Source organism: Oncorhynchus masou, chromosome 7 (assembly GCF_036934945.1).
Source record: "Oncorhynchus masou masou isolate Uvic2021 chromosome 7, UVic_Omas_1.1, whole genome shotgun sequence".
Lineage (NCBI taxonomy): Eukaryota > Metazoa > Chordata > Actinopteri > Salmoniformes > Salmonidae > Oncorhynchus > Oncorhynchus masou.
In genome coordinates, this window is record NC_088218.1 from 22,821,753 (window position 1) to 22,840,801 (window position 19,049).

The window sequence follows — 19,049 nt, forward strand, 5'->3', positions numbered from 1 at the left end:
GCTGTACATCACCATAACCCCCCCCCAACAAAAAAAAATCTGTACACTACAAAACATTGCATGTGCCTTCCATTAGGATGGTCAGAACGGTATCTAACCTGACAAGCTGTCATCCGAGTCCTCCTCATCATCCTCCAAATCATCCAGATCATCATCGTCGTCGTCGTCGTCGTCATCCTCAACAGAGTCATCCGAGTCCTTGCTGCTAGGGAGACCGGGGAGACCTGGGAGGCCGGCCTCGGCCCCTCTGAACAGGTCCACCAGAGACTGCACCAGGTGACTCTGAGAGAGGCCCTTCCAGGCTGCCATGGGGGCCAGGGCATGGGCCTGAACCTGGGGGTTAGGGGCCTTGGGGGCCTTGATCTTCCTGGGGCCCCGGGCCGTGGCCGGTGAGGGTGAGGTAGCGGGCCGCGCCATGGGGCCCTGAGAGGAGGCCGAGTGGACCCTTCCGCCGGTGCTGAGGTTGACGGGCAGTGAGAGGGACGCCCCTGCCCGAGAGAGGTCCTTGTTGGAGTCTTTGCGGGGCTTGGTGATAAGGGCTAGCGGCGCGTCCTGAGCCGTGGTGCTTTGGATGACTCCGTTGGGGTGGGCAGCCAGGCCCAGGAGAGCACTGGACAGGAAGAGGTTGGAGTGGTTGTTCTGGGGGGGAGGGGGGAGGGGAGCAGGGGGCAACTTTGTGCTTCTGCCACCGCCACACGGACTCTCCGAGGAGGACAGCTTGGGGGGCGGCAAGGAGGATGACGTCACCCCAGCAGCCTTCCTAGAGGTTTTGTGACCCTGCTGCTTCTTGGGCTGCGCCGCCGGGAACGTCTGGCCTTGCGAGAGTAAAGACTGGAACGGCGGGTGGGAGGGTGGGAAGGAGGGAGGGGGATAAAACAAGGGAAAAGAAAAGAGAAAACAGCATAATTGTGCCAGCTGTCAATTTACATCTACGTTGATTATTCAAGCTGGTGATGAAGCACAATGCCTGGCTCACTGTCTCACTGTGCCGAGGACAGAAGCCTGGAGACAATGGCATATAACATGGCCACAACCACAGGCATTGTACAAAGTAAAGAGTAAAGCTGCTGAAAAGCAGCTTCCAGTTCCCGTATATCCCTTAAATTACTACAGTTATGAGTCTGTGAAAAGTGTTAGCGTCATGCATCTGGGTTTTACTTTAAACAGCATAATGGCAGATTTTATAGAACGACAGTCACATTTGGCGTTGCACCGTGTTTCAGTAAACACAGGTTAGGGCTTCGACATGTACATTCAACTAGATGTGATATCAAGTGAAACAAATCAATTTCACAGACCATGTAATACAGTAACAGTTCCTGAACCACTAGGGGAATGCCGAGGCCTTTGGTTAAAAAATAACCTCAGCACCGGTAAAATAGAACAGGGGAGAAGGCTAGATTTCCAATTAGGGGGCCGGAGCCATAGGAATTAGCTTAATCGATGAACTACTATTTCAATGACCATTTCGACTACATCCGAGAGGTCCACAATGTACTGCAGAAGGTGATAAATGTGTATATGTTCTATCGAGTTGTGAATGTATTAAATGGAGAGTAAAAGGGTAATAAATACATACAGTAACTATATGTGCCGTCTGCTTTGCTGAGGTAATGAGGCCAAAAGCATTGACCTTTTGGTTAACCTTTTGGTTTACAGGCTGAGCAGCACAGCAGCACACCCAATCAAATGACTCAGACAGGACTCCCACTTCCCTCTCTGACTCTCTCTGGCTGGAAGCAGCCCTCTTACTGCAACTCGTCTACAGTGTTACCATGAACAACCTTCTAACTGTGAAAGGAGAAACCGTTTCATGTTCGACCGCTTTTAGATTATCCAAATTAGGTGAAAAGCTAAACTAGCCATTTACCAATCTGTGGTATTATTTGACTATGTGAAAAAGAGCTACTGTGTGAATACTGGGATTTTTTTTAAACGTGTATTTATTTAGTTTAACCTTTATTTAACTAGGCAAGTCATACTTGATACTCTTGGTACCATACTCCTTGCTAGTGGCAGAAAGGACAGTGGACCAACCTGTTTGAGCCTGAATTCGTTGATCTGAGAGAGTGATTCCTCCAGCAACTTCCTCTTACTAGCCTTCCCACTGCCTGGTGTCTTCAGAGGCTTGGGCTGCTGGGAGTTGGCCATGGGCGACGTGAGGAGAGGGAAGGATTGAGGCGAGGAGGACAGGGGTACGGAGCGGGCCAGGGAGGGCACCGACAGGGGCTTGGAGGAAGAGCAGAGGGACAGGGGCGGGTGCTGTGGCGAGGAGGGCAGAACCTTGGGCGGCTTGGGGGACGCTGTGGTGCGTCCTTTGGGGGAGGTGATGAGGGGGATTGGAGAGGCAGAGACGGTTGATGGGGGGGTTTCCCTGCGGGGTTGGGTGAGGAGGGCCAAGGGCTTGGAGCTGGCTGCTAGGCCTGTGGACTGGATGACACTGAGGTGCTGCTGGAGACCCTCCTCCCTGGGCCGGGAGGTCTGGAGAGACCGGGGGGAGCTCTGGGACAGGGTAGAGGGGGAGTGCTGTGAGGGGACCAGGGTGGGGGGGTCGGAGTGTAGGCTGTGGGGCAGGCTGTTCCTATTGTCTTGGGCCTCCTGCATGCCCGAGCTTAGTGTCCCGATCTGGAGAGGGAGGAGAGGAAGCCCAGTGTTAGCTCACCCCGGAGCACATCACAGACAAGTAGCTACACACTACCAGTACTACTCACTATCACTGTACCTTCATTTTTTTCTTCGTCCGCCTCGCCTTCTCCTTCTCAGAGTTCCACGCCTCGCTCTTTCCCTCATCTTCCTCATCCTCATCATCATCGTCGTCATCATCGTCGTCGTCCTCTTCCCCTCCGAGGTCCTCCAGGTCGCTGCTGATGGCTCCGTCGCTGGAACTGTCCGAGGTAGAGCCTGATTCGCTGTCACTGACCCCAGCAACATCTGCTGGCTTTTTACTGGGCTTCTGCATTAAGGCAGAGAGCTGACAATCAATAAAGCACCCTGTGTACATTTTAACCATTTGATTTTAAATTCTAAACTGGAAATGGAAAACTTAAAACGTCCAAAATGGACCCCAAGTCAAATACTTCAGGCTTTACTATAGCTATAGACAGGTTATCTTTTAGCAACAAAACCAACGAATGCACAACTATGGGGCAAAACAGACAGAGCTGGCTTAGACTGTTAACAACATGTCAACTATATTTCGTCTCCAAATTATACAATTGTATAATGAGCACTATCGACTTTTTGCAATATTAGCATTGACATGGAATCCGTCAAAACACCTCAAAACAAGAGATGGTATCAATAACAAGATACAACGAGCTGAAACGAGCTACCTAAAACATGGCAGCTTCTTGCCATCGCTGCTAGCTATCTGAGCGTTCAGAATCATAACAATGCGGCTTCCGGCCACGTCGAAGTGCGCGCATAATTTTCACAACGTTGTCATCAGTAATCTAGAGCTACTCCATCATTGAGCTGACCTTGTCTTTAGGTTTGCAGGGTACTTTCTCCAGCTGTCGCTCTGCTGTGTGGCTCTGGCTGTGAGGGCTGCTCCTGGGGCCCCTGGCCTTGGAGTTGGGGCCCTTAACAGCCTGGGAGGCACCCAGGGATGGGGACGCGTTCATGGAGTAAGACCCCTGCATGGTTGGGGAGGAGACCCCACTTCCGTTCACTGCCCCGTTCACCCCTGAAATCGCACGGAAAGAGGCACAGCACACCGTTACACAGCATCTTAATCTCATCTGAGCAACGAGACATTGCGAGTAAAAACGCTAATGAAATATCTGGGGTTCTTCTGAACGCGGAAGAGAATAAAAAGCCTTACGAAAATATTGATTTAATGCGTATCTCATTGAGACATGCTGAACATGGCGTGAGCACATGAGTGGTTTACATAATAAAAGATAAATGAGAAGACAGCATCAAATGAAGAAAGTAGATTAAGAGAGAAAGGGTACAGAGAGAGAGACAGAGAGCAAGAGAGAGTGTGAGAAAGAAAGAGCGAGAGAGAGAGCGAGAGCGAGAGAGAGAAAAAGATAGAGAGAAGAAGAAAAAAAGCCTGCACATACGCCATTAACTGAGACTGCAAGTCATTATAAGGTTCTCGACGGGAGAAATCTCATCACGGAGCCGGAGACTGCCGAGACTAGGGAGCCTCTCACTTAATCCCTGTGAACAGTTTCCACCACCTGCTTACAGGAATGATTCATTCATTCACATCTTTCGCAATTGCCAGAGGGGTAAAAAAAAACGTTGCGCTGTAAATACCTCACCCTCTTAAGGTTACCTTTTATTTCCTGACGGTAAAATCATTTGCTGCTTTTGAACAGGTGTGAGACGCTTCTTCACACTCTGTGCCAATATACAGGTACAATAAAATACATATTTTCCCCTTATGAGCACAGGAGGTGTCGCAATTATCACCTTTGTTCTAAGTTGTTATTATCTGTATAGGTCAGAATGAAGCACTTGGAAGGGTTCAATGTAAGAAGGATGGGCGTAGCTGTACCTTTGGGGGTCTGTCCGTTTTTGCTGGGGGTCCTGGAGGGAGCTTGCAGGGGAATGTGGTTCTGCTGGATGTGGGGGGTGAACATTGTGGGGAGGCCCAGGAACGGCGGGAGGAAGGCTGCTGCCCCCCTACTGTGGGCCTCTGCTGCTCGCCACCATTCTGATGGAGAGAGAGGACAAGGAGGAGGACATCAGTGTCATTCTGTCTCATCCACTAAGTTCAGTACGGTATATCAATTACAATCGCCTAAAGAGTATTAGAAGTTAACACACCCTTAAATACTGATTAGTCATGCTGTTTCATCCATCTGCTGCTCAGGTTAAGTAAATCTCCTGGACTGAGTCATGTTACACCTGTCCAAGCGCCACACCCGGGCCCCTCCTCTTACCTGTCAGAGCTCCCAGCTGGGGATGTGCGGCCAGGGCAGCAGACATCCCCAAGGACCCCAGAGAACCCAGGGACCCCAACGACCCCAGGCCTCCAAACTCTGGGCGTCCTGAGCTGGTGGTGTACAGGCCGAAGGCTGGGTGGCTGACCAGGGGGAAGGCACTTGACAACGTGTAGGGCTGCTGGTCGCTCATCACCCCATACAAACGACCTGATGGACAAACAGTACAACAAAATAATAATAACAAATCAAATGTACTTATTAAGTCCTTTTTACTTCAGTAGTCACATCAGCAGTTGTCACATTACTCATTGTGTATATGTTATTACTTCTATGATCACGTGTCTGACTTTCTACTATTTCTCTGTTCTCTTTCTCTCTGCGTTGTTGGGAAGGAGTCAGCATATCACTGTTAGTCCACAACTGTTGTTTACAAACCATGTGACAAATAACGTTTGATTTGATCAGCAGTGTGCTTCTGTTTGGGGTAGAAATAAACTGAATTGAATTCTGAGATGACTCAAGGGTTCGCCGTGCCCTCGAAATACCCTGACTCGCTGGCTTCTTAGGTATTCATCCCTTCTGTGTGTTAAAGTTTAATGACGTTTTCTCCTCTCCCCCTACAGGTTTTCTGCTGGGTAAGATGATATTTTATGTATATTAAACAAGACATTAGGCAGCGTAAAGGACAAAGATAGCCCTGGATTGGAGCTTGACGGGATTACCCATGCTTGTGAAAACACAGAACAGAGCAGCTCAGATCGGAGTGACTGAGACAGAGACACTACTCAGAGGGGAGATGCGCATCGTGCATGTTCTAGATAGACAGAGTTCTAGGCTGTACTTCAGTAGGTGAGAGAGAGCGAGAAGAAGATAAAAAGAGCGATAGCAGTCGACAATTCATATTATATTTTCTGAGGAGGAGCTGATTTGTTAAATTAGGCTACAAAGAGAATGTTCTCAGGGGCAGATACATTTTTTACATTTATTTAACGTGAGAAATTTGCATAAGTATTCGATTTTGTATCTACCAAGAAACCTGAAACAGATGCGGGCTGAGCAGCGGGACATTTGGACAGCTGGGAGTGTAGTTGAAGTGTTCCTACAGGTACTGTATAGCACTGATCCTTCCTCGCTACTCCATTATATCCGTCACCACGCAAATTAAACAAGCTCAAATAGGCTAAATCAGTGGTCGACCGAATAACAAGCGAGTCGCGGTCCTTCAATAAGTCAGTGGTGTGGTGTTTGAGAGGCGTACCTGCGATAGAGCCTGTTCCTAATACTTTCCTCAAAACCTTTTCTGATTTAAATTTCAGCAGCACATTGTCTCCCCCCCCCCCCCAAAAAAAAAGAGGAATACTTCAACATGATCGTCACCAAGCTTTCCCCTAAACCTGAGTACAATCATTTCTGGCAGGGCAACCGGAGCGCGTTGTCTCCTCGCACAGTCAGATGCAATTTGGTCTGAGCATATTTCATGCAAATTCAATTTCCATTACAGAAGGGTGAGAAAAAGAGAGAGGCTGGTAGAGGGAGGGAGGGAGGCTGCGGCGGGGCGAAGACGAGCTCTCTCGTTGAGCCAGGTAATATGTATGCATAAAAAGTGATGACAGGCGATGTAAAGTGTTATCCACCGAGCTTGTGAAAATGTCAACCTACAACACGCCCAGTGAGCGCTGTGTGAGTGTGGTGCCCCCAAATTCTACAGAATCAGATGATGGAGTTGAGACGCACAGAAAAGAACCAGAACATTTGCGCCTGCCTATCTGGCTGTCATAAGTGAGAGAAAAAAACTACGACTAAACATAATTAGGCCTAAGCTAAAGTACTTTCATTTTGCGTGCTCTAAAACAGCTATATATATTCAACGATACAGTGATGCTGGGAGCATGAAGTGAAAATACAATGTAGAGGCTAAATTGCTGAGATGATCAAGGGAATCGAATTAAAATGTCCATATAACATCATATTACATAACTGTCTGGTTGGTTAAGCCTGAGTTACAATTAGATTATCTTTATTTTTTTTATATGTCACCTTTATTTAACCAGGTAGGCTAGTTGAGAACAAGTTCTCATTTACAACTGCGACCTAGCCAAGATAAAGCAAAGCAGTGTGACACAAACAACAACACAGAGTTACACGTGGAATAAACAAACATACAGTCAATAACACAATAGAAAAAAAAGAAAGTATATGTACAGTGTGTGCAAATGGAGTGAGGAGGAATGGCAATAAATAGGCCATAGTAGCAAGTAATTACAATTTAGTAAATTAACACTGGAGTGATAGATGTGCAGATTATGATGTGCAAGTAGAAATACTGGTGTGCAAAAGAGCAGAAAAGTAAATAAAAACAATATGGGGATGAGGTAGGTAGAATGGATGGGCTATTTACAGATGGGCTATGTACAGGTGCAGCGATCGGTCAGCTGCTCAGATAGCTGATGTTTAAAGTTAGTGAGGGAAATATACATTTCCAGCATCAGCGATTTTTGCAATTCGTTCCAGTCATTGGCAGCAGAGAACTGGAAGGAAAGGTGGCCAAAGGAGGTGTTGGCTTTGGGGATGACCAGTGAGATATACCTGCTGGAGCACGTGCTAGCCGACTAGAGCATACAGCGAGGGCCAACACTAGAGCATACAGGTTGCAGTGGTGGGTGGTATGTGGGGCTTTGGTGACAAAACGGATGTCACTGTGATAGACTGCATCCAGTTTGCTGAGTAGACTGTTGGAGGCTATTTTGTAAATGACATCGCCGAAGTCAAGGATCGGTAAGATAGTCAGTTTTACTAGGGTATGTTTGGTGGCGTGAGTGAAGGAGGCTTTGTTGTGGAATAATTTTGGATTGGAGATGTTTAATATGAGTCTGGAAGGAGAGTTTACAGTCTAGCCAGCCACCTAGGTAATTGTAGTTGTCCACATATTCTGAGTCAGAACCGTCCAGAGTAGTGATGCTAGTCGGGCAGGCGGGTGTGGGCAGCGAATGGTTGAAAAGCATGCATTTAATTTTACTAGCGTTTAAGAGTAGTTGGAGGCCACAGAAGGAGTGAAGTATGGCATTGAAGCTCATTTGGAGGTTTGTTAACACAGTGTCCAAAGAAGGGCCTGATATATACAGAATGGTGTCGTCTGCGTAGAGGTGGATCAGGGAATCACCCGTAGCAAGAGCGGCATCGTTGATATATATACAGAGAAAAGAGTCGGCCCGAGAATTGAGCCCTGTGAGACTGCCAGAAGTCCGGACAACAGGCCCTCCGATTTGACACACTGAACTCTGTCTGAGAAGTAGTTGGTGAACCAGGCAAGGCAGTAATTTGAGAAACCAAGGTAAGAATACGATAAGAATACGGTGATTGATTGAGAGTCGAAAGCCTTGGCCAGGTCGATGAAGGCAGCTGCACAGTACAATCTTTTATTGATGGCGGTTATGATATCGTTTAGTACCTTGAGCATGGCTGAGGTGCACCCGTGACCAGCTCGGAAACCGGATTGCACAATGGAGAAGGTGCGGTGGGATTCGAAATGGTCAGTGATCTGTTTATTAACTTGGCTTTCGAAGACTTTAGAGGATGGACAGGATGGACATAGGTCTATAACAGTTTTGGAGTGTCCCACCCCCTTGAAGAGGGGGATGACTGCAGCAGATTTCCAATCTTAAGGGATCTCGGATGATAGGAAAGAGAGGTTGAACAGACTCTCTGAATAGGGGTTGCAACAATGGCGGCAGCTCATTTTAGAAAGAAAGGGTCCAGATTGTCTAGCCCAGTTGAACTGTACGGGTCCAGGTTTTGCAGCTCTTTCAGAACATCTACTATCTGGATTTGGGTGAAGGAGACGCTGGGGAAGTTTGGGCAAGTAGCTACAGGGGGTGCAGAGCTGTTGCCCGGGGTTGGGGTAGCCAGGAGGAAAGCATGGCCAGACGTAGAGAAATGCTTATTGAAATTCTCGATTATCGTGTATTTATCGGTGGTGACAGTGTTACCTAGCCTCAGTGCAGTGGGCAGCTGGGAGGAGGTGCTCTTATTCTCCATGGACTTTACAGTGTCCCAAAACCTTTTGGAGTAAGAGCTACAGGATGCAAATTTCTGTTTGAAAAAACTAACCTTTGCTTTCCTGACTGACTGCGTGTATTGGTTCCTGACTTCCCTGAACAGTTGCATATTGCAGGGACTATTCGATGCTATTGCAGTCTGCCACAGGTTGTTTTTATGCTTATCGAGGACAGTCAGGTCTGGTATGAACCAAGGGCTCTATCTGTTCTTAGTTCTACATTTTTTGAAAGGGGCATGCTTATTTAAGATGGTGATGAAATTACTTTTAAAGAAGGACCAGGCATACTCGACTGACGGGATGAGGTCGATATCCGTCCAGGATACCCGGGCCAGGTCGATTAGAAAGGCCTGCTCGCAAAAGTGTTTTAGGGAGCATTTGACCGTGATGAGGGGTGGTCGTTTGACCGCGGACCCATAGAAGATGCAGGCAATGAGGCAGTGATCGCTGAGAACCTGATTGAAAACAGCAGAGGTGTATTTGGAAGTTGGTCAGGATAATATCTATGAGGGTGCCCATGTTTACGGATTTTGGGTTGTACCTGGTGGGTTCCTTGATAATGTGTGTGAGATTGATGGCATCTAGCTTAGATTGTAGGACTGTCAGGGTGTTAAGCGTATCCCAGTTTAGGTCACCTAACAGAACGAACTCTGAGGATAGATGAGGGGCAATCAATTCACATATGGTGTCCAGGGCACAGCTGGGAGCTGAGGGGGGGTCTATAACAGGCGGCAACAGTGAGAGACTTATCTCTGAAGACATTTGTTTTTTAAATTAGAAGCTCTCACTTACAGAAGAGAGGAAAGGGTTCACGCTCCAACTCTTCGACATTAAGCCGGACTGTGTACCTACAATATCATAAAATGCACAAGGGTACTGTAGGCCTAATACTGGGAGCATCTTTTCAACAGCAATTCAGGACTAATGAAATGTAAAGGTGTAATTTCCCTAGAGGCAGATTCCTAAAATGGCCTAAATGCTATCTCCATATTGTAAACCAGTAATATGGAATCCACGGAGATTGAGGAAGATATCTTCAAAATCATAATAGGTTCATAAAAATGTTTATTTGCCTGTGGGAAGCGGAGTTTAAATGCTCAGTGGGAGGTGGGGAGGGAAACAAAGAGTGCCAGCCAGCGTGCCAGAGGCAGAGTGGTGTGGTGACACATGAGAAAATGCCCTTTGAGCCGGCTTCAAGGCCCTAGTCTGCTGCACCATGACAGAGAAGAGAAATACCTTGTGTACTTCATTAGAATATGCTGAATATGGAGTGCCTTGCCGTGCCAAAGTCAGCTAGCGGATACGGAGACAAATGACTGAAAATACAAAACACAACCCCCGAAAGGCCAGCAGCAAGCAGCCACTTCCGTCGCATCTCCCTCCCGCCAAAACCCCGCCTGTCACTCTCGCCTCGACCGACCTTCCCCGAGCAACAGAGTGACATCTGCAAATGCCTTTTCAATATTAATGCGCTTCCAGCTGGAGAATAATTAAATCAGAAATTTGAAGAGAAGCGAGCAGCCGAGCAGAAATACAGGATTACCTGATATCCTCTCTCTCCTCCACCCTCCTCCTCCACTCTCTCTGACAAACACAACTGCATTCTAAAAAAGCGCCGGGCCTTTTTTTTCCCGTGTTTGGAGGATGCTAGCCGAAGGGGGATTAATTTGTTGTTTGTTGCAGTCAATCACATTTCCATGGACAGATTTAAAGTTAATTGCATCCGTGAGCCGATCCCAGTAGGAAAGAGTTCTACATGCGCCCGGGCTTTTTCAAAGTGATATCCTCATCAATGACACACTGTTACTGGCCCAACGCTCTAACCGTTAGGCTACCTGCCGCCCCTTGCCATCAGTAGGTATATAATATGTATAGTATATATAATTCATAATTAATATAAATCATCCTCCCGCTCCGCGCGGGAACAAGACATCTCATATGAAAGAACTCTTGCTTGGCTTGATCAAGCTCGGCACAACTTCAGAGCTAGAAGCCTGCCTCTCAGCATTTCATTTGACGCTCGGCCCAAAATCACTTATCTAGACAATCTGAGAACAGGTTATGGCGCAGAGGGATAGGGGCAATGTATAATGCATGAGAAGACGGCCTAATGGCTGCTTCATTGGAGCAACACGGGGGAGAGGAGAGAGAGAAATACTGGGGGCTTTATTTTGTCATTCTTCTTATCATGAAAGAGAGACAACACAACTACTGCAGTGTTACATTTGCATGCTATTTGCTGGTCAGTGTGATCTGTCGACTTCTGTGTGCGTGCGTGTGTGTGTGTGTGTGTGTGTATTCCTCATGCTGCATAATGGCTCTGAGAACACAATTAGAATGCAGAGAAAGGGTTTGGGTGTTTGGAGCTGGCACGAAGACACTGAGTGGCTGACAGACATGTTAAATCACGCAGGCACTGCCTGAGACACACACGCACGCACGCACGCACACACACAAATCAGTGATGCAGCCACATAGCAAGAGGTTGTCAGGAGACGTGTGTGTGTGTGTGTGTGTGTGTGTGTGTGTGTGTGTGTTCCATATTACACAAAAGAGGCTTTCTAATTGTTTGGGCTTCATTAATGCAGCAGCTTTTCAGCAGCAACCCAAGCTGTCAGAGGAAGGCTGAGTCTGGGAGAAAAGGTGTTTTCACAGGCCTAACAATAACTACATAATTAATACTGGGGGGAAGTCAGCAACGCATTAAACTCATCCTTCCTCGTGTTGAAAAAAGGAGAACCTTGAGTTAAAAGGTGAATCATGAGGGGTTTTTAGTTTCTAGGCCACTCATTACACAGTGCACAGCTAATATCCTTTACATTAGTTATTGAGGAGTTGTTCTATTCTATAAGTGCAGACAGTGGTTATTAATGGGGAAGTAGAAATATAACATATTTGTAAACTGGCCTCTCCGTAAACCAGTCTCTCCGTAAACCGGTCTCTCCGTAAACCGGTCTCTCCGTAAATCTCTCCGTCCGGCCTCTCCGTAAACCGGCCTCTCCGTAAACCGGCCTCTCCGTAAACCGGCCTCTCCGTAAACCGGCCTCTACGTAAACCGGTCTCTCCGTAAACCGGTCTCTCCGTAAACCGGTCTCTCCGTAAACCAGTCTCTCCGTAAACCGGTCTCTACGTAAACCGGTCTGTCCGTAAACCAGTCTCTCCGTAAACCAGTCTGTGTGTATTTTGTGGATTTGTATGTGCAGCTTGACAGGGTGTTGACTGTGTGTGTGTGTGTGTGTGTGTGTGTGTGTGTGTGTGTGTGTGATGCACGGCACGGAGTGATGAAGCAGTCTTACCAGAGGTGCTGAGGGTAGATCCCAGTGAGCCTGCAGGGCTGGGGGCCAGACTGCTCTTGGAGTGGGGAGCCGGGGAGGACGAGGAGGAGGAAGAGGAGGAGGAGGCAGCAGGGGAGGAGGTGCGAGCGGTGGGGGGCGCGGGGGAGGCCAGCCGCTCTCCAGACTCCATATCTGTCAAACACAATCCAATCAGCACCGTTACAAAAGCAGAGGAGAGAAAAGAATGAGAAAAACACACACACCCAGAGCTCCTCTACACACACCCAGAGCTCCGCTACACACACCCCGCGCCCCACTACACACACCCAGCGCCCCAGCACACACACCCAGCGCCCCAACACACAGACCCAGCGCCCCAGCACACACACCCAGCGCCCCACTACACACACCCAGCGCTCCACTACACACACCCAGTGCCCCACTACACACACCCAGCGCCCTACTACACACACCCAGCGCCCCAGCACACACCCAGCGCTCCGCTACACACACCCAGCGCCCCACTACACACACCCAGCGCCCCAGCACACACCCAGCGCTCCGCTTGGCGCCCCACTGGACACCCAGCGCTCCACTACACACACCCAGCGCCCCACTACTGACCCAGCGCCCCAGCACACACACCCAGCGCCCCCACTACACACACCCAGCGCCCCAGCACACACACCCAGCGCCCACTGCACACCCAGCGCTCCACTACACACACCCAGCGCCCCACTACACACACCCAGCGCCCCACTACACACACCCAGCGCCCTACTACACACACCCAGCGCTCCACTACACACACCCAGCGGCCCACTACACACACCCAGCGCCCCACTACACAGACCCAGTGCCCCAGCACACACACCCAGCGCTCCACTACACACACCCAGCACCCCACTACACACACCCAGTGCCCCAGCACACACACCCAGCGCCCTACTACACACACCCAGCGCTCCACTACACACACCCAGCGGCCCACTACACACACCCAGCGCCCCACTACACACACCCAGTGCCCCAGCACACACACCCAGCGCTCCACTACACACACCCAGCGCCCCACTACACACACCCAGCGCCCCAGCACACACACCCAGCGCCCCAGCACACACACCCAGCGCCCAGCACACACACCCAGCGCCCCACTCTGGCGCCCCAGCACACACACCCAGCGCCCAGCACACACACCCAGCGCCCCACTGACACACCCAGCGCCCCAGCACACACACCCAGCGCCCCAGCACACACACCCAGCGCCCACTACACACACCCAGCGCTCCAGCACACACACACCCAGAGCCCCAGCACACACACCCAGCGCCCACTACACACACCCAGCGCTCCAGCACACACACCCAGCGCCCCAGCACACACACCCAGCGCCCACTACACACACCCAGCGCCCAGCACACACACAGCGCCCAGCACACACACCCAGCGCCCCACTACACACACCCAGCGCCCAGCACACACACCCAGCGCCCAGCACACACACCCAGTGCCCCACTTCACACACCCAGCGCTCCAGCACACACACCCAGCGCCCCAGCACACACACCCAGCGCCCACTATTACACACCCAGCGCTCCAGCACACACACATAACGCCCCAGCACACACACCCAGCGCCCCCACTACTCACACCCAGCGCCCACTACACACACCCAGCGCCCTACACACACCCAGCGCCCTACTACACACACCCAGCGCTCCACTACACACACCCAGCGGCCCACTACACACACCCAGCGCCCCCTACACACACCCAGCGCCCAGCACACACACCGCGCCCACTCACACACCCAGCGCCCCAGCACACACACCCAGCGCCCCAGCACACACACCCAGCGCCCCCACTACACACACCCAGCGCCCCAGCACACACACCCAGCGCCCCCAGCACACACACCCAGCGCCCCCTACACACACCCAGCGCTCCAGCACACACACACCCAGAGCCCCAGCACACACACCCAGCGCCCCACTACACACCAGCGCTGTGTGCACACACACCCAGCGCCCCAGCACACACACCCAGCGCCCCCACTACACACACCCAGCGCTCCAGCACACACACCCAGCGCCCAGCACACACACCCAGCGCCCCACTACACACACCCAGCGCCCCAGCACACACACCCAGCGCCCCAGCACACACACCCAGTGCCCCACTACACACACCCAGCGCTCCAGCACACACACCAGCGCCCAGCACACACACCCAGCGCCCACTACACACACCCAGCGCTCCAGCACACACACACAGCGCCCCCAGCACACACACCCAGCGCCCCACTACTCACACCCAGCGCCCCACTACACACACCCAGCGCCCCACTACACACACCCAGCGCCCTACTACACACACCCAGCGCTCCACTACACACACCCAGCGGCCCACTACACACACCCAGCGCCCCACCACACACCTGTGCCCCAGCACACACACCCAGCGCTCCACTGGAGTGGGCACCCCACTACACACACCCAGTGCCCCAGCACACACACCAGCGCCCTACTACACACACCCAGCGCCCAGCACACACACCAGCGCCCAGCACACACACCCAGCGCCCCAGCACACACACCCAGCGCCCCACTACACACACCCAGCGCCCCAGCACACACACCTGCGCCCAGCACACACACCCAGCGCCCACTCACACACCCAGCGCCCCAGCACACACACCCAGCGCCCAGCACACACACCCAGCGCCCACTACACACACCCAGCGCTCCAGCACACACACACCCAGAGCCCCAGCACACACACCCAGCGCCCACTACACACACCCAGCGCTCCAGCACACACACCAGCGCCCCACTACACACACCCAGCGCCCAGCACACACACCCAGCGCCCCAGCACACACACCCAGCGCTCCAGCACACACACCCAGCGCTCCAGCACACACACCCAGCGCCCCACTACACACACCCAGCGCCCCAGCACACACACCCAGTGCCCCAGCACACACACCAGCGCCCTACTACACACACCCAGCGCCCCACTACACACACCCAGCGCTCCACTACACACACCCAGCGCCCCACTACACACACCCAGCGCCCCACTACACACACCCAGCGCCCTACTACACACACCCAGCGCTCCACTACACACACCCAGCGGCCCACTACACACACCCAGCGCCCCACTACACACACCCAGTGCCCCAGCACACACACCCAGCGCCCACTACACACACCCAGCGCCCACTACACACACCCAGCGCCCAGCACACACACCAGCGCCCCACACACACCCAGCGCCCCCAGCACACACACCCAGCGCCCACTACACACACCCAGCGCCCAGCACACACACCCAGCGCCCCAGCACACACACCCAGCGCCCCACTACACACACCAGCGCCCCAGCACACACACCCAGCGCCCCAGCACACACACCCAGCGCCCCACTACACACACCCAGCGCTCCAGCACACACACACCCAGAGCCCCAGCACACACACCCAGCGCCCCACTACACACACCCAGCGCTCCAGCACACACACCCAGCGCCCCAGCACACACACCCAGCGCCCCACTACACACACCCAGCGCCCACTACACACACCCAGCGCCCCAGCACACACACCCAGCGCCCACTACACACACCCAGCGCCCCAGCACACACACCCAGCGCCCCAGCACACACACCAGTGCCCCACTACACACACCCAGCGCTCCAGCACACACACCCAGCGCCCAGCACACACACCCAGCGCCCCACTACACACACCCAGCGCCCCAGCACACACACACAGCGCCCCAGCACACACACCCAGCGCCCCCACTACTCACACCAGCGCCCACTACACACACCCAGCGCCCCACTACACACACCCAGCGCCCTACTACACACACCCAGCGCTCCACTACACACACCCAGCGCCCACTACACACACCCAGCGCCCACTACACACACCCAGCGCCCCAGCACACACACCCAGCGCCCCACTACACACACCCAGCGCCCCAGCACACACACCCAGCGCCCCAGCACACACACCCAGCGCCCCACTACACACACCCAGCGCCCAGCACACACACCCAGCGCCCCAGCACACACACCCAGCGCCCCACTACACACACCCAGCGCTCCAGCACACACACACCCAGAGCCCCAGCACACACACCCAGCGCCCCCACTACACACACCCAGCGCTCCAGCACACACACCAGCGCCCCAGCACACACACCCAGCGCCCACTACACACACCCAGCGCTCCAGCACACACACCCAGCGCCCAGCACACACACCCAGCGCCCCACTACACACACCCAGCGCCCAGCACACACACCAGCGCCCCAGCACACACACCCAGTGCCCCACTACACACACCCAGCGCTCCAGCACACACACCCAGCGCCCCAGCACACACACCCAGCGCCCCACTACACACACCCAGCGCTCCAGCACACACACACAGCGCCCCAGCACACACACCCAGCGCCCCACTACTCACACCCAGCGCCCCACTACACACACCCAGCGCCCCACTACACACACCCAGCGCCCTACTACACACACCCAGCGCTCCACTACACACACCCAGCGGCCCACTACACACACCCAGCGCCCCACTACACACACCCAGTGCCCCAGCACACACACCCAGCGCTCCACTACACACACCCAGCACCCCACTACACACACCCAGTGCCCCAGCACACACACCCAGCGCCTACTACACACACCCAGCGCCCCAGCACACACACCCAGCGCCCCAGCACACACACCCAGCGCCCCAGCACACACACCCAGCGCCCCACTACACACACCCAGCGCCCCAGCACACACACCCAGCGCCCCGCACACACACCCAGCGCCCACTACACACACCCAGCGCCCCAGCACACACACCCAGCGCCCCAGCACACACACCCAGCGCCCCACTACACACACCCAGCGCTCCAGCACACACACACCCAGAGCCCCAGCACACACACCCAGCGCCCCACTACACACACCCAGCGCTCCAGCACACACACCCAGCGCCCCACTACACACACCCAGCGCCCCAGCACACACACCCAGCGCCCCAGCACACACACCCAGCGCTCCAGCACACACACCCAGCGCTCCAGCACACACACCCAGCGCCCCACTACACACACCCAGCGCCCCAGCACACACACCCAGCGCCCCAGCACACACACCCAGCGCCCCACTACACACACCCAGCGCCCCAGCACACACACCCAGCGCCCCAGCACACACACCCAGCGCCCCACTACACACACCCAGCGCCCCAGCACACACACCCAGTTGCCCGCCACTTCGCCGGAACAATATTTCTATTTAGCCCTGGACACCAACCCCCTCACACACCCCACCTCCCAATCAGAGCTCATGGGCTGGGTGGTGTGGAATTAGTGACCATTATCACATTAACATGATAGCAAATGACAGTGTTCAGCGGCGAGGGGAAAGAAGAGACATTTTGGGCAGACAAAACACGCACATAGACTTTCTCTCCCACACACACACACTTTCTCTCTCTCTCTCACACACACACACACACACACACTTCCTCTCACACACACACAAACTCACTTTCTCTCACAAACTCACCTTCTCTCACAAACTCACCTTCTCTCTCTCTCTCACACACACACACAAACTCGCTTTCTCACACACACAAACTCAACTTCTCTCTCTCACACACACACAAACTCGCTTTCTCACACACACAAACTCACTTTCTCTCTCTTACACACACACACACACACACACACACACACACACACACACACACACACACACACACACACACACACACACACACCTTCTCTCACACACACACAAACTCACTTTCTCTCTCTCTCACACACACAGTTCACACATGCACGAAGCGTGAAGCTCTATTTGATTTACAAGAGTGTTCACAGCTCTTTACACACAGTGTAAAACAGTCCTCCCTCTCACAGTGTAAAACAGTCCTCCCTCTCACAGTGTAAAACAGTCCTCCCTCTCACAGTGTAAAACAGTCCTCCATCATCTCACAGTGGATGTAGGCAAACTAAAGCCTTCACAGTTCCACTTTCTTTCAGCCTTGTACAAAACACACAGAGGGCTTTCAAAGACTCCATTATGACCCAATGGGCTTCTCTCCACTGTGGAACTACTGTATTCCCGTCCATTAACAGCCTCATAGAGAACTAGCATTACTGACAACACTGGCTCAAATAAACCTCGAGAGGCAATGGCGGGGTTAGATGCTTCCACTGTCGCTTATTTCTACTCCATTATTCCCTCCTACCCACCTTCTCCTACACAAACATTCAGGCAGACAGAACACACACACACACCCTCTCTCTCACATACACACGCGTACACACACACTCTCTCACATGCACCTGCGTACACACCCTCTCTCTCACATGCACCTGCGTACACACACCACACACACACACACACACACACACACACACCCCCTCTCTCTCACATGCACCTGCGTACACACACACACACACACACACACACACCCTCTCTCTCACATGCACCTGCGTACACACACACACACACACACACCCCCTCTCTCTCACATACACACACACTCTCTCACACATGCACGCACGTGCGCACACACACAAAATCCCTCCCATATCACACGGCCCCTGACTCTCTCCTCTCTCCTTCCGTTTTCATCCCATTGCCTGACACTAATCCAGGTATGAGAATCCCCTTGAAAAGTGCAGTTTGCAGATTGTGTTTTACAGGCTGCCTTTCATATTGTGTCATTACACATAAACAGTCTCCCTTAGTCCCCCTCCTCTCTCTCTTTCTCTCTCTCCCCTGCAG

The 19,049-nt window shown here is 52.9% G+C and overlaps 1 protein-coding gene across 1 annotated transcript in view; it reads right to left on the reverse strand.

Annotated features, from left to right (window-relative positions):
• LOC135543516 (bromodomain adjacent to zinc finger domain protein 2B-like) overlaps positions 1-19,049 on the reverse strand; it is a 92,416-nt gene that overhangs the window by 22,804 nt on the left and 50,563 nt on the right. The window contains 7 exon segments of the mRNA XM_064970845.1: positions 99-831; positions 2,038-2,625; positions 2,723-2,953; positions 3,480-3,685; positions 4,508-4,666; positions 4,896-5,105; positions 12,249-12,419. Of these exon segments, the coding sequence (XP_064826917.1) occupies positions 99-831; positions 2,038-2,625; positions 2,723-2,953; positions 3,480-3,685; positions 4,508-4,666; positions 4,896-5,105; positions 12,249-12,417 (2,296 nt within the window). The 5' untranslated portion in view covers positions 12,418-12,419.